The sequence below is a fragment of the Rhamphochromis longiceps genome, linkage group LG23 (genome assembly GCF_057381845.1).
Source record: "Rhamphochromis longiceps isolate RC_006_pf linkage group LG23, R_longiceps_female_GT1.1, whole genome shotgun sequence".
NCBI lineage: Eukaryota > Metazoa > Chordata > Actinopteri > Cichliformes > Cichlidae > Rhamphochromis > Rhamphochromis longiceps.
This window is the reverse complement of record NC_140578.1, coordinates 24,560,571-24,574,604: the sequence shown is the minus strand read 5'-3', so window position 1 is coordinate 24,574,604 and position 14,034 is coordinate 24,560,571. Positions and strand designations below refer to the sequence as shown.

General features: G+C 40.3%; 2 protein-coding genes across 4 annotated transcripts in view; one reads left to right on the top strand and one right to left on the bottom strand.

The window, feature by feature from the left end:
* Positions 1 to 2,442: 2,442 nt before the first annotated feature.
* On the bottom strand, positions 2,443 to 8,986 carry LOC146642015 (nuclear receptor subfamily 4 group A member 2-like). The gene is made up of 8 exons (XM_085397866.1): positions 8,813 to 8,986; positions 8,684 to 8,729; positions 7,708 to 8,531; positions 6,457 to 6,586; positions 6,198 to 6,355; positions 5,891 to 6,090; positions 5,598 to 5,776; positions 2,443 to 3,243 (listed from the first exon to the last, which is right to left on the bottom strand). Exons 3-8 carry the CDS (start codon positions 8,524 to 8,526, stop codon positions 2,984 to 2,986), a joined length of 1,746 nt encoding a protein of 581 aa, XP_085253992.1. The 5' UTR covers positions 8,527 to 8,531; positions 8,684 to 8,729; positions 8,813 to 8,986; the 3' UTR covers positions 2,443 to 2,983.
* Positions 8,987 to 9,502: 516 nt separating this feature from the next.
* Positions 9,503 to 14,034, top strand: part of LOC146642014 (glycerol-3-phosphate dehydrogenase, mitochondrial-like) — a 37,769-nt gene continuing 33,237 nt past the window's right edge. For all 3 annotated transcript variants that reach the window (XR_014909555.1, XR_014909554.1, XM_085397608.1), the window contains exon 1: positions 9,503 to 9,650. The gene's annotated coding sequence lies outside the window, so the exon portion shown is untranslated. The remainder of the gene's footprint in view (positions 9,651 to 14,034) is intronic.

Here is a 14,034-nt window from a genome sequence, read left to right as displayed (position 1 = left end):
GCAGAATGACAGGTTTGAGAAGCGATTGTTAGGACAGTTGGGGAAATTAAGGGGGGGAAGAGAATCCTGGCGGATAGAATCTGCAAGCTGCATCTGTGAATTATCGATGAATTTCCTGCAGCATCCTCTCCTTTAGCTGCTCATGTCAGCGCACCATACAACACAGGACTACAACATTAGCTAAAAGTGAGGGTACATCAAAGCTAACACATCACATAAAAATGTGAAGTAGTTGATCCATTGTTCACATTGCTTCTCTTAATCACTCCAGGACTATTGTAGTGATAGTGATGAATTAAAGAAGAACCAACTAGGAGATGTTATATTAGTAAATCATTGGGTACCGGTTACTTCAACATTTGTTCCTATTTTTGTACTCCATATTTCGTATTTAATTTAACTGACACACAGTGAATTTTGGAGTCTTTGAGGCCTTTATGAGCTAAATATCCATAAATGCAACATGAAAGGTGCTTTTACATGTTGTTCTTACACCTGATATCAGTTATGGGACATTAAAAGTGCTTTTTTGCAATGAGCTACAGCCTGGGTACACTGTCTGCTGCTTGATCTTTGTGTAGACCGTGCATGAAAGAACTTTTAATTCCTTTTTCTTGCGCTCTGTAGTTTTGCTCTTTGGTTATTAGCAATATGAATAGCAAATGATTTCAAACTCAAGCCAACATCTTCTTTGAGGCTGGGATCCAGTGGTAACAGCTGCACAAGTTTCCTTAAAGCTCCAGATGGGGGTGTCTAAATACTTTTGGTTATGCAGTGTATTACAGTACTGCAGGGACTTGGCACTGACATATACTGTGTATGCGATAATGCTCTAGCATGACTTTGTGGATCAATAGATTTCCTATAGGCTAATTTTTGTAAAACATTTCTGTCTGTGACCTTAATTCAATGTCCATATTTATAAAGGTGCTATAGGAACTAGCACTGTTTGGCTGTTAAATATCAGTTATTGTATTGCACTCGCTTTCTGCACCTGTCAGTCACCATCATCATCAGAATAAATTGGATGTTTCTCAGATACCGTTATCGATTTATCTCTATCTCAGCTCGCTACGCCGGGGCACCCGAACGGCCCCAGATATCGACCTGCAGGCCTATTAAAACCTCCTTGGGAACATCATCCTATAAGACCTTTTTTTCAAGTCATGAAATCAATGTTTTCAGCCAGATAGAAGAGAACACATGTCACCAGCTGCAGAGTACAAATCAGCTGGAATAACTTGAAATATTTACATATGTATGACTAAAAATGTTTAGGCTGCTGTTTAAAGGATTTGGCTTTTCACTGAAGTCTTTTAAAATGTGATGTTTTAGAAGAGATTTTAATCATATGGACAGGAGCAACATGAGGTCGTAGGATATATTCAGCACCGGCGCCTCCATTTATTTGCTCTGTTTGGCCTTTCTTGGTGTAGATGCTGAATCCTGGGCCTTTATCTTTGCCAACGGCAGCAGAAACTGACTTCTTTAATGCCACATCTAACCAAAGGGCTGCAGAAATGTCAGGCAGCCGACGGCCAGAAAACACACACACACACACACACACACACACACACACACACACACACACGCACGCACACACACACACACACACACACACACACACACACGCACACGCGCACACACACACAAACACGCACACACACACACGCAGTCATGCCTTGGAAAATTCTGTGTAAACTCTGCCAACTTTGAAAAAACAGTGCCAGTGTGACCTTTACATTCATATACAGGCACACATACGGTTTCTTATAGCTTATTTTTTAATGGATCTCCAAAGTTTGCTTTTCTCATTACTTATCAGAAAAAACTGGCAAATTAACTAAAGAGGAGAAACACTGCTCATATTACTTTTACTTCTTTTCATCTTACTGGCAGGCGTTAGCATCCATATTTACTGTTTCCTGCATGAATCGTGCAAATTTTCAATAAACTGTGTTGCAGCATTTCACACAAATGCAGCCAGCTACCCATAATGTGTTCGTATGGGTGAGTACTTTATGGCATTTTTGCATGCATAAAAAATAATAAGCAAAAAAAAAAATTGCATTAATACGAACCAACACGTACAGAAAGAATGACCTTTGCATAAAAACAATGTGACATAAATTTGGTCTATGCAATAAGTACATTTAAAAAATGCAAACTTACATATAAGTTTGAAAACATAATTAAAATTTAACAGCAAAATAAAATAATTGAATCTCTTTAAGAATGCGTTTTTACAACAGTAGGTGTTAGAAAGTTGAATTAAATGTTATATATTGTAATTAGAATTGTTATTAAATTCAGTATAACATTTTTAAAGGGACTCTGCATTTCCTGCGATTAAAAATCAAATGTCCAACCATAGTTTCAAATAAATGATAGAAGGCCCGGCAGTCCAGCCAGTGTAACTTCATTTAGTCTTTTATTTATGAAAGTGTGGACAATGACATCTTACTCTGAGAAGACAACAGAGGTTAATGAATATTATTAATCACTAATAAACATGATGGGACGCCTTGTCTTGTATCAAAATGCCTTTGTACACAATGAGTAGCAGGAGAAAGCGTAAAATAAAGTCGTCTGAGTCACTTGCAGTCCATAATCTTGGCCTGACGGGCTCATTAAATCACGCTGTACAGAGTAATAATGGTAGGAAAAGCTTATTTCAGTCTTGCAATGAAATTAATCCTTTTTTTCAAAGTCATCAGCATGCTTCAGTGAAGTTATATTTAGAAATTAAGTGGTCACAATTCTTGGATTAAATTGCTTCCACTTCTCATTTCACTTGTTCTCATCCCAATGTGATCTTCTGGTTCGGTATAACTTTTTAAAAATGTTTTTGTTTCTTATTTTTTTGCGCACAACATCCAGATAGTCAGCAATTATTATCGGGAACAAAGCAAAAGGGGTCTTACAGTGTCCTCGGCGAGAAAACCACAGAAAACCGTTTCCCTGTGTGTCTCCTTTCTTGTCTCTAAAATGGCAACGTGTCGAGGAATAACTTATCTATGATGGCTGGTGGCGGCACCAGATCCTCCAGCTTCAGGTAGAAAATCCTCTGCAGGCCCTGGATGCACAGAGTGCGAAGTTCCGGCAGCTTTTCCAAAAGTCTGGACAAATGATTGGACCAACAGCTCGAGCCTCCATCCGCGCTTGTCCCACCGTCCTTCAAGCACCTGACCACGCTGCTCTGTAGCTCCTCAACTTTCTTTGGCTCCTTCAGTCCATGCCGCTCTGTAGAGAATTAAATAAAAAACGAACTAACTTTACAAAGTTAACCAGGATATATTGAATTCTTTTATTACCTTTTAACTGGTGCTACAATAATTTCATTAAGTAAAATTACTACTTGTAAATCAGACTTTTGGTAGCTACATTCATCTCAAGGCTTTTGTTCTAAAATAACAAAGAATGTGAACTTTTAAAAATTCAGTTTTATCAACCAAATTTCAACCATTCAATTCATCTTATAAATCGCATATTTAAGATTGTTTTGCTTGGGTATAATTTTCAATACTTTTCCAGTCATTATGTTTAGCTAAGATTTTGCCATGCTATCTGTTACTGTTGGTTAGCAAATAGGTTTGACTAATTATATTAATAATTTATTCAATTTTAAAGCCCACTTATCGGGCCTCAACTTAGCTAACAAACTCATTTCTCTCAAACTTTTAGCTATTTCAACTAGTTTTCTTTTACTATTTCAAATTAGCTTTAACTAGTTTTTCTACCCAATTACTTTTAGCTAACCTTTTAGTAGTCAGTTTAGCTAATTATGCTAACTATTAATTTTAATAACATTTTAAAAACTATTTATCCCATATTAACTTTTTTTTTTTTATTAATTATATGAACCACATTTCAACCATTATCATATAAATTGTAGACTAAAGAGATTTTTGTTTAGGTAGTAGTGTCAGTGCTTTTCCAATCATTACTGTCTGTAATGTTAATTAGCTGATAAGTTTAGCTAATTATAGCAAACATTTATCCAATAAATCTAATTAAACATTTTTTGAGCCTCTGGTTGTTGCTAACAAATCTATTTAAACAATTTACTTTTATCAATTCTGTTTTCTTTATTTCAACCACTTTTTAAAAAAACAAATTACACTATTAAATTACCTTAAACTAATTATTCCCCAAAAGTTTTTGTTTTTACCATTTTTGTTATTTTAAAAGATTCTATATAATATTACGTCTTTGCTTTTAGCTAACTTTAGCTGTTGTCTTTACTTTTTCGCAGTCATATTTAGCTAATAGAAACGTATCCATTACTTTTAAATCATTTTTAAGATATTTATCTATTTTAACTAGAAAGTTAGTTATTATAATTTGCTAACTATTTCAACCATAATTAAATGACTAACAATTTATCCATAACTTTTATCAACAAGTTGTCAAACAAACTATTGTTTTGTTGTTGTTTGTTGTTTTTTTCACTATTTCCAGCCATTACCCTTTAATCTGGGCTAATTACTTGGAACTTTTAGATAACTATTTAAACCAGTTACACTAATTATTGCACTTATTATTCTACAAGATCGTGAAGGACCTCAGCCATCCCAACAACAGACTGTTCTCTCTGTTGAGGTCAGGAAAGCGATTCCGCTCCCTGAAGACCAACACAGAGAGACTGAGGAGGAGCTTCTTCCCGCAGACGATACGGTCTCTCAATCACACCACCACACAGTACTGACCCACACATACAGTTCTTACACACACACTGGACTTTCTGGACTTTGTTTTTGCACAACACTGGTCACTATATTCTTCATTTCCAGTTAATACTTGTACAGCTGCTGTTATTGTGTATATATTTATTTATATTTAGATTTCTTCATACATTCTTATATAGTTCTATATTGTGTATTTTGTTGTACAGTTATTTTATTTTCAACTTTAATTTATATATTTTATCTTATTCTCCCAGTTAAATTACCCTTCATTCTAATTTGTGTTGTACAGTTATTTCATTTTTAACCTTAATTTATATTTTATTCCTTCCTAGTTAAATTTACCCTTTTTAATTTTTCATATTTATTTCCTATCTTATTCATAGCCTTTTCCTTTTTTGTTTTCTTTAGGTCACGAGCAGTTGTCCAAGCATTTCACTACATATCGTACTGTGTATGACTGTGTACGTGACAAATAAAATTTGAATTTGAATTTGAATTTGAACATGGCGTCACAAATTATGTAAAATTGCACACCTTTTGCCAAGTTTCGCTAGATTTTCTCTAGATTTAGAGAAACTAAATCAATAACAATCAGTCCAGCTTACTTGTCATCCCTTAAACATGTAGTTCACATTCAGGAAAGTTTATCCTCAGTAAATTAAAGCTTCACATCCTGGCATGATTTAATAATGTGACTGATTATACAATATTGTTCTTTTATCTTTATTTTGATTTTTCTTTTTTTAAACTGGAGCTGTGTTAATGACAAAAAATATTATAAATGGTAACATTCCCATGTTGAATATTATCAAAATAGATAATCCAGGGTCACTTGAATGTAGCATTTATCGGTTATGTCTTTAAGCTTTGTAAATCGCATGAAGCGGAAAATGTTCTTGAACGTCTCACCGGTGACCAGGGCGAGGGTGCATATACAGGAGAAGGTGGAGACGTCCAAGTTCATCCTCTGCAGATTGGCAGAAAATTCAACAATGCTGTCAATCCATTCGCCAAAGCCCCGCAGACACTGGAGCCGGTGCCACACTGACCCGTCACAGAAGATCAGTTTCCCTTCTTCTGGGTTGGATCTGAAATGTTACAACAGCCTGTGGTTAACGTGTGAAGCTGGAGGGCAGAGGTGAATAAATAAATAAGTAAATAGGCAAATAAATTCTATATAAAATGTGTAAAAGGTTATTTACCTGTACGACAACCGTAAAACAAAAAGTTCCAGGAAGGCAGAGTAGAAGAGAAGGTCTTGGTCATGTTTAGGTAGAGAGGTGAAACCCGGGATCTTCTGCGCCCAACCCCGAATAACCTCTATCGATCTGGTCAGGAGGTCATAAAACTGGCGGACATGCTGAGCATCGTCTCCTGGGGGACTTCCTGGATTCTCTTTAAACTGCATTTAAAGGTCACCGGTCGGATCAGATTGGAAGGAAGGAGGATACCAATGATTATAACTCTACTATGTCTTAGTCGTATATCAACAGTGTCAGTTCTACTTACTTTGGAGTAGTCCAGGCGAGAAGGTGGAGGATTGGACTCCACATGCGCCCTGATGAGGGCGCTCAGGAGGGCGCTGCCAGGTGAGGAGGCGTCTGGAAGAGCTCTGGGTTTGGACGGCAAGCGACCTCTTCGACCTTTCAGGCTGTCTGTCCTCACCACTGCAGAGGAAAAGATGAAGAGGGCGACACTTTTCAGCTCTGACCTCCTAAACGGCACCAAGAATAATGGTTTAAGAAGCTTTTTGGCTCTATCAGTTTACCTTCTTTGACCATTCCCACTGCGAGGCACTTCTGGAAACGGCAATATTGGCATCGGTTCCTTCTGCGTTTGTCCACAGGGCAGCTTTTGGCAGCCAAGCACACATACTTGGCATTTTTTTGCACTGTGCGCTGCACAGAGAGAAGAAGAATCTGCATATTACTCTATATACCTTTTGAAAAATACAATCCTGCACTTTAATAGGTTCATGGCTCTCGGGCTGAGGTGTGGTCGAATTTACATCAGTCTTCTTCCTGATCCAGCAAACACACCTGATGGTTAAAGGACTCTTTGGTTAATAAAAATCTGACTTGTTGGTGTGTTTCTTAAAAACTTGAAACAACTTTCAGTGCTCTAAACACATCTACCACTTGCTGCTGTTCACTAAAACTTTACACAGTACCTTTTCTTTTTCTAGTAAGAGATTTTTGGAAATTTTCTTGTAAAATTTTCAAATTAAAGCACAATTTTGGTCTCTAGAAACGTGTGCTGGTGGATTAGTCTGAAATATGGAGCCATATGGATCTTTTAAAAGATCTAATATGAGAAAAAGGAACAAAAAAAAAAGGTCCCTATGAAAGAAACAACAAGAAGAGACATAACAATAGTAATAGCGGACTTTTTTTTATAAACATACTGTCATGACAATACATCTCAGAGGGCTCATTGTTAAAAAAAATACTTTTGAGCCATTTTAGAAAGATAAGAAAGGTAAAAGTAACCTAACAAGGGGTTAAATTGTTCCTTCAAAATTAGTGGCAGCACTCTTGCTCCTGTGGGCCATCTGAGGCACTGAGCAGTCGGACAGGCAGGTCTGGGTAAATAGAGGGTCGTGGTCATTCATAATTTGGAGACTGGCCCCGGGGAATCTCCCAGTGAAAGACGAAGGAGAAGGTTTTGATTCACGGCACGTTGGTGACCATTTTCATACAGGACATTCGCGACGTTTAACGCGCGTGTCAAGAGACCAAGAGAACAAAACGTGCCTCTGGAGTCTATTGTCCAATTTAGAAGGCCGGTCAGAGCTCCCCGGGGGAAGCTTTATATTATAGCCAATTACTTGGAATTAGAGTTGCATTATGGGATATAATTCCCGTGGGTGTGTAGTTATTTTTTCATCATATTTTTCACAGAAATGTTGGAAGACTTTTGTGCTAAAAAAGGGAGTAAATATCCATAAAAAACAACTTTCAGATCTTCAGAGTTTCCTTTAAAACTGCAGATTTGTATTAAGCCTTCACTGAAAACAAACCTTGAAGAACCCCTTGCAGCCCTCGCAGGTGCGCACTCCGTAGTGCTGGCAGGCTGCGTTATCCCCGCATACCGCGCACACCCCCTCTGAGCTCAGCGGTCCTCGGCCGGGCGCAGAAGAAGTTTGGTATTCCATAAAGTGGTGGCCGTGCGCGAGATGGAGTGGGTGAGCAAATCCAACACCGCTCTGTTTGCCCAGGCCGGTGGAGCCCAAAACGGTGGGTGTTTCCAGCTGCTGGTGCGCCAGAGCTCCGTCAAACTTCACCTGGCACGTGGACAAACTCTGGCCGTCGTGTTGCGCGTGTTTTAGGGACAGCAGGGAAAACCTGGACAGCGCGTTTTTCCTGTGCGTCGCCAAATAGTCCTGCCGAAAGCTGTACAGGGAGCCGGAGTCCTCCCAAATGTGTCCCGACGGAAGCTGGAAGTTGGGCGTGAGGGAGGAGTGCGGGGAGGGGGAGCGGTAGTAATAAACGGGGCTCGGGGAAGAAAGGAGCTCGTCTGACTGGTGCGCTGGGTGCTGATTCGGTTGATAGCGCGGGCACCCGTGCGCATCCTCCACCTTGACGCACGGCAGCTCCCCCTGGACCTGCATCTGAAACAGACACGGGGGCTTTACGTCGTACCCAGAGCCGTAAGAGTCCGCCAGGGGGCCGAAGGTGGGGCCCGAGGCTCCAGCCGACACTTCACTGTTAGTAAGATCCATGCTGAACTTGACAAACTCCGGAGTGAGGAAGTCGCAGCTGCGCTCTCCGCCGGAGCTCTGGGAGGCTGGGCTGGCTCCTTGAGGCGACGAGCCGCACTGGGTCTGGACGCACGGCATGATCACTGCAACAACACACGCAGATGATGAAACGTGTTTAAAAGTGCGATAAAGTGATGCTCTAGTGAGGCAATGTCGCTGGAATTCACCGTCAATGCTTTTTTGTTGATATATTTAATTATAATATTTTTTTTTAAGGTGAAACAAGCAAACTCACCTTACAATTGATTTTCCACAACCTCCTATTGTGCCCCAAACGTCTCCTGGCACGAAACAGAAACAACAGATAATTTGTTAGCGAGCCCAGTCCCCCCATTTAAACTCAAAAGAGTAACATTTCCACTACCTTAGATGTGGATCCAGTGCGGGAGGACGCTGGTGAGTAATCCCATCCCTACTGTGTTGCTGCTCGTGGATCTTCTGAAGCTCTCTGGCTGTATGGACGGAGCGATGGAAATGACTGTTCACTTCAGCCACTCTTTGGCTTTGCAGACTGGCTGCCAGTGGCACCGACAATGTGCTTTTGTTTACGTGCTTACGCGCTCCAAGCCCCATTACGCACGCACTGGCCACAGAGGGGTGGTGTGAGAGAGTGTGTGTGTGAGTATGTGTGTGTGTGTGTGTGTGTGTGGTTAGAAAGCGGCTCAGTGAATTTGGAAATTATGTTTATAATTAAGTTTAATGTAGTTTTAATAGATGTACGGCTGCAGTGGGGGATTCAGATTGGACTTATCTAGTTGTAAACGTGTGTAAAAGTATATAAAATTACACTTTTTATGTAGTTTTTAAAAACACAAGAATACTACTACACATGCTTTAATCTGCAGGGTGCTTGGTTTACTTATATGTGCACGCCTTCTGTCCTAAATAACAGAGGAAACGACAGCTGGCTCGTTGTTATTATCCCCAAGGAGGATGAAGAAAAGAGCGGAGTTGCGCAATCCTGCCTTTGCCTTACATCAATTTACGTGGCACCGCCTCCGCTCGAACCCAATTGGACGCTCTCAGCCGAGCTCCGCCCTCCGATTGGCTCTCCCCGACATCGCTCGACGTGCCCGCCGGGCTTCCTGGTTGTAGCTGTCAAGCGCTCACTCAAGCTACGGTTTGGATAGCTACCGATGCCCCCAGTCGCCGCCCTGCATCGCCCCGAGCGACTTTTATCCAGCCACGAAGCACCAAGTCCTGTAAGTGGGAATGTTTGTTGTGTCACCCAGTGATTTTCGGACATTTTAAAGCCGCTCTAAATGATTGTCTAACCCGTGTTTTTCCTTTTCTTTCCCGACCCCAATAAAGGAAAAAAAAGCAGAACATCTGCGAATTTTTCTTCGCTAGCCGCTATAGGGCTGAGAGACTACCCTTCAGTTTTATCGTGTTCGTGGAGCTAAACACGGGCCATATTTACGTGTCTTTTTAGGCTATTTAAGCCCGCGTGAACGGCTAAATATTTCACACACCCTTTGAAGTGTATGTAGCCTTTTTTTCTTCTTCTTCTTTTTTACAACGTAAAGGCGAAGGTCAACAGTAATCTCCCCCCTCAGAGACCACACCGACACTGATCGCTTACATTTTGATCCACGGCAGGACAACAGTTAAAGATCAAACCGACTTCCTCTTGTGTGGCCCGGCGTACCTGCATCGGTATACCACCACCTGCTGTTAAAAGCAAACACTCCCAAGTAGGACATTTTGAATTAAAAGAAAAAGCCACAAATTTCACGTGTTTCTTCATAAAAATCACCCCTTCCTCCTCTTCCGGATTCATAATGAGCCTGCAGGCTGCTCTAAGTGAAAGCTGGTGACTTTCCCCAGTGACACGAAGACACCAGTAGTGGCATGAATATGGTGTGCCATGTTAATAACATAGAGTTTAAGAGTCCTAGTTGCTTCACTCACAAAATCAGGGGTGTCAAACCTGAGGTCCGGGGGCCAGAATCGGCCTGGACTCCAACCGGTCAACTTCAAAAAGCAGGAATGAGGGTGTACATTTTGGCCTTTTAACTATATTTCAAAGGTTTTAGCTTTATCTTAACTGATAAACACCTCCCACATGGCCATTCATGCTACACCAAAGTAAATAGCTATGTAATAGATTTTTTGAGTTTGACATCACAGCACTAAAGGAGGCACCGATTGTGAAAGTCTGGGCTAGTGCTCATGTTTAAATATTCCAGATTGCCCCACACAGCTGGTGCAATACCTTGTCTTTGAGGGTTTTTAGTTAATTGGTATAATTTATTCCTGTCTGTGAGAAACAAACTAGTGTTTAATCTTTGAACACGTAGCCAGCACAAACATAGCATGACATTTGTACACTTTTGGAAAAGATTTTTTTCTTTTTGGAAAAAGAAAAAAAGTGGAACGATGGAGCGACTGGTCTCATTGTGAAACGTCAGGCTAATTATTTTCATCGTCACTTTGTTGGTGTCCACATTATGTGGACCAGTGATGTGGACCACAAATGGGACCTTAATCTTCAAAATTAGCATCATGTTCTTTTAAGTAATGATTTAAACTTGTGATTGGGACCATAAACATATTAGAATAGTGCTTACTGAGGCCATTGGTCAAGGAAGACGTATCAGGGCTGTCAGATTTGTTTTTGAAAGTAGGAAAGTCGCCCCCTGCTGGACTTTTGGAGGCAATAAATTGCACACTGAGCTAAATTTGTCAGACTCACCTAGTCTTAATGCAGGTTTTCACACAGATTGCGTAATTTAGCCTAGTTAAAGTTAACATAGCGAAATTGTGCTTTGTTAATTGATATCTGGCTGTTGGGTAATTGCTAATAAATGGTAAATGGCCTGTATTTATATAGCGCTTTACTAGTCCCTAAGGACCCCAAAGCGCTTTACACATCCAGTCATCCACCCATTCACACACTTGTGATGGCAAGCTACATTGTAGCCACAGCCACCCTGGGGCGTACTGACAGAGGCGAGGCTGCCGGACACTGGCACCACTGGTGTCTGACCACCACCAGTAGGCAACAGGTGAAGTGTCTTGCTCAAGGACACAACGACCGAGACCAAGCTGGAGCTCGAACCGGCAACCTTCCGATTACAAGGCGAACTCCCAACTCTTGAGCCACGATCGCCATTAATAGTTAAACCCAGTCAATAACTAAGATGGCATTTACTGATGTACTCTCTCTGGGTGTGTCCCTTGGCTTCTTTCCATCCAGGCTTGCTTGGAAACTTTCAAAGGGAGGCGCTGTTTAGATACCACACCGCATCAGCTGGCTTATTTTGACGTGAAGGTTCAGAAGCTTTACTTCGACTAAAATCTTTTTTCAAAGACTGCTTGAAGCCCTGTAGAGTCCATGCCTATTTGGTACATCGTGGTGTAATAACTAGAAGATAAAATGCAGACTGGGACTGGACACTTCAAGCAAAATGACTGTTTGTTTGATTTTGATGTCTTTTGAACATGTTTTAATTCACCCAAACAAAATTCAGAAGAAGGCAAACTTCAGCCTGACTTATAGGTGTGAAAAAAGTTGATACTGTTATTAATTTGTAGTTGTTGTTTTGAGAGGTAAAGTTTAGAATTTGGTCAAAAGTTGGCAGTAAAAATAATAAAAGACAGCGTTTGTGTGGCTAATGTCTGGCTGCCACAGTGGTATGCTACATGTAATAGGTCATTAATTACAGCAAACTGCTTGTTGACCTTTGGGCCATCTGCTTTATTAAAATGCATTAGAATCTGCTGCGGTGCACTGCGCTCCCTGGAAACTTGTTTTTCGGCGTACGTTACAGTAGGAATGCAAATACTTTACTGGGGCTCACCTGATGGGAATTGAAATTCGTGGGCCGGCGTGCAGAGCAATGTGTGTCACGTCGTGCTCGTTACGGCACAGACTCATTATCAGAATATTAAAGAGTCAACATCATCATATTCATTGGGGATCAATTTTAGTTGCATTTTCTTCAAGTATTATTTTCTCTGATGTAACCTGTAAAACCTGACCAGATGAGTTTTAATTATAGTTATTTACTGCATGTAACCTGGTTAGACTTTATACTTCCTTTGTCAGAGAGCTGAAGAAATTATGTTTTTTTGGCATGTTATGCATTTGATGCTAAAAAGTTCTGCTTCTTCTTTGCTGAGATTTGCTGCTTTTTTCTTTGTTAAACATCAGCACTTACTATTTGCTACCATTTTATACACCCGATGATCGTGTAATGTTAGGCAGTAATCGATGGGTAGATTAATGATGAAACTGTTCCTTCTATAGTCCCTTTTTACACAGGTAGAATTACACTTAGTGGCCAAAGGTTTGTGGACATCTAAATGATTTACTGATATGTTCCAGTAGACATGGAATTTGGATTCACATTCAGGGGTTTTCTTGGTTGAGAGTGAGCCTTTTTGTTCCACATATACATATAAATATATTATAAATATGAGTAACTAAAATCCATACTTGTTAGAAATAACAGTGATCACCTATTTAGCTCACCAGGCAACCGCTATGATGTAAGGCTAATGAAGAGGCCTGCCCCAAGGCCATTTAATGTAAGTCTTCTGATCTTTTTCTTCTGAAGTTTTTATGCCTTCTCTCATCTGAGCTAGAAATTCCAAAAATATGTGTTTTTTTCTTCGTTATTTAAACTTAATATATAAATTTGGTGGTTTTCCTTTAGTGGGATGCCAAAACATTTTTGAGTGGTCAGGAAAAATGCTGATATTGTTGTAGAAATAAGCCGTTGCATTAGGATCCACATCGAATTGAACATGTTTTTCAAATTCAAATTCAAATTTTTATTTGTCACGTACACAGTCATACACAGTACGATATGCAGTGAAATGCTTAGACAACTGCTCGTGACCTAAAGAAAAAAAAAATACTGTACAAGTATTAACTGGAAATGAAGAATATAGTGACCAGTGTTGTGCAATCCACATTATGTCTTGTGCAGTGCAAATATGCTTAAAGTGATTTAAGTGATGAAGTGAAAACAATGTCCAGAAAGTCCAGTGTGTGTGTAAGAACTGTATGTGTGGGTCAGTACTGTGTGGTGGTGTGATTGAGAGACCGTATCGCCTGCGGGAAGAAGCTCCTCCTCAGTCTCTCTGTGTTGGTCTTCAGGGAGCGGAATCGCTTTCCTGACCTCAACAGAGAGAACAGTCCGTTTACCCTACATGTCACATCTCACCTTATAATCTTTAGCTTTGTTTGAAGTTAAACAGGTTTTAGCTGCTATTGCCACGGTTCAGCAGTGTGGAAAGCAAGAAGTTGATCCCAATGCAAGACTCAGGAGACAGGACTTGATAAAATCACAGCTTTATTGCTAGCAGTCCATTAAAAACAAAAGGCCAAAAATATGCTTAACAGGGAACTTACTTGGAGGAAAAGTCAGAGAGTGCTGGACAGTGAAAACACACTTCCATGTGGGGGAGGACGCGACAAAAAACAGAGAGAGACTCTGAAAATAAATCTGCAACAGGTAACTAGGGAGATGGGAAACACCAGGGAACACAACTTGCATCAGGTAAAATAGGGAAGGTAAAACTCAATACGAGGTACACAAGACTATCAAAATAAAACAGGAAATGGCTAACACTGAG

Bases quoted from the DNA above. Each gene is read 5' to 3' on its own strand.
- LOC146642015 (XM_085397866.1), bottom strand. From the start codon at position 8,526: ATGCCGTGCGTCCAGACCCAGTGCGGCTCGTCGCCTCAAGGAGCCAGC. The intron at 6,587-7,707 runs GTTTGTTTTCAG...CTCTCTGTGCAG, and splicing joins GCTGCAAGGGGTTCTTCAAG to CGCACAGTGCAAAAAAATGC. The intron at 6,356-6,456 runs GTAAACTGATAG...TTTCCTCTGCAG, and splicing joins AGTGGGAATGGTCAAAGAAG to TGGTGAGGACAGACAGCCTG.